The sequence below is a fragment of the Etheostoma spectabile genome, chromosome 9, assembly GCF_008692095.1.
Source record: "Etheostoma spectabile isolate EspeVRDwgs_2016 chromosome 9, UIUC_Espe_1.0, whole genome shotgun sequence".
Taxonomy (NCBI): Eukaryota; Metazoa; Chordata; class Actinopteri; order Perciformes; family Percidae; genus Etheostoma; species Etheostoma spectabile.
Window position 1 is genome coordinate 10,499,218 of NC_045741.1, and position 813 is coordinate 10,500,030.

The 813-nt window shown below is 41.9% G+C and overlaps 1 protein-coding gene across 5 annotated transcripts in view; it reads left to right on the forward strand.

The window, feature by feature from the left end:
- Positions 1 to 813, forward strand: part of atp11b (ATPase phospholipid transporting 11B) — a 52,799-nt gene that overhangs the window by 24,759 nt on the left and 27,227 nt on the right. For all 5 annotated transcript variants that reach the window (XR_004333371.1, XR_004333370.1, XM_032525277.1 and 2 more), the window contains exon 20: positions 608 to 761. Coding sequence is in view for 3 of the 5 variants with exons in the window: in XM_032525277.1 (XP_032381168.1) it covers positions 608 to 761 (154 nt within the window). In the remaining 2 variants the exon portion in view is untranslated. The remainder of the gene's footprint in view (positions 1 to 607; positions 762 to 813) is intronic.

Below are 813 nucleotides of genomic sequence, written 5' to 3' on the forward strand. Positions count from 1 at the left end.
AATAACAATAATTACTTCTTTCACCTGTAAATTGCTGATAAATGACAAAAAAAGATGAGAAAAAGGTAAGGCAATCTTTATTAACAACAGTGACCATATGGCTAGTTTGTGTCTTTCAACTCATAGCAGTAGTGGCAGACGGTTATCTGTCCCGGTGTTGGAATCCTCTACTGTAAAATACAGTCACACTTTTACACCGTTTAGTTGTCAACATTTTAACCGTGTTTAATCCAATTACTACTGTAACTAACGGAAGGCTAACGTTACCTGCTGCCAAGTGTATTGTGTTATTGGTGTTAACTAGCGTGACATGCAGCGATGGTTCTGTTACCTTTAACATCTGTTTTTGGAGCATCAGAGAGCAGCGCAGACATTTAGGTGGCACCGTAACGAGGCACCGAAATCTGCGTTGCTACACCATCCAATAGATAGCTGGCACCTGTGCCATATTAGCACCGTATTTTTTCATATGCGCCATTATAGATACTACAATCTGTTGTATACTACAATAGATTGTAGTAGTTGCTACTAGTTATTTCCGCTCCTCTCCTTTTATTTCCTCATGTTCTGTTCTTTTCTAACTCTCTCTTCTTCATTTTTTTCCCAGGATAAAAGAGGACCATGTTATACAGCACGGTTTAGTTGTGGATGGGGCCAGTCTTTCCCTAGCGTTGAGGGAACACGAGAAGCTCTTTATGGAAGTGTGTAAAAACTGCTCAGCTGTGCTGTGCTGCCGCATGGCCCCACTGCAGAAAGCTAAGGTACCAGTCCTCTGCCACACACACACACACACACACACACACACACACACAC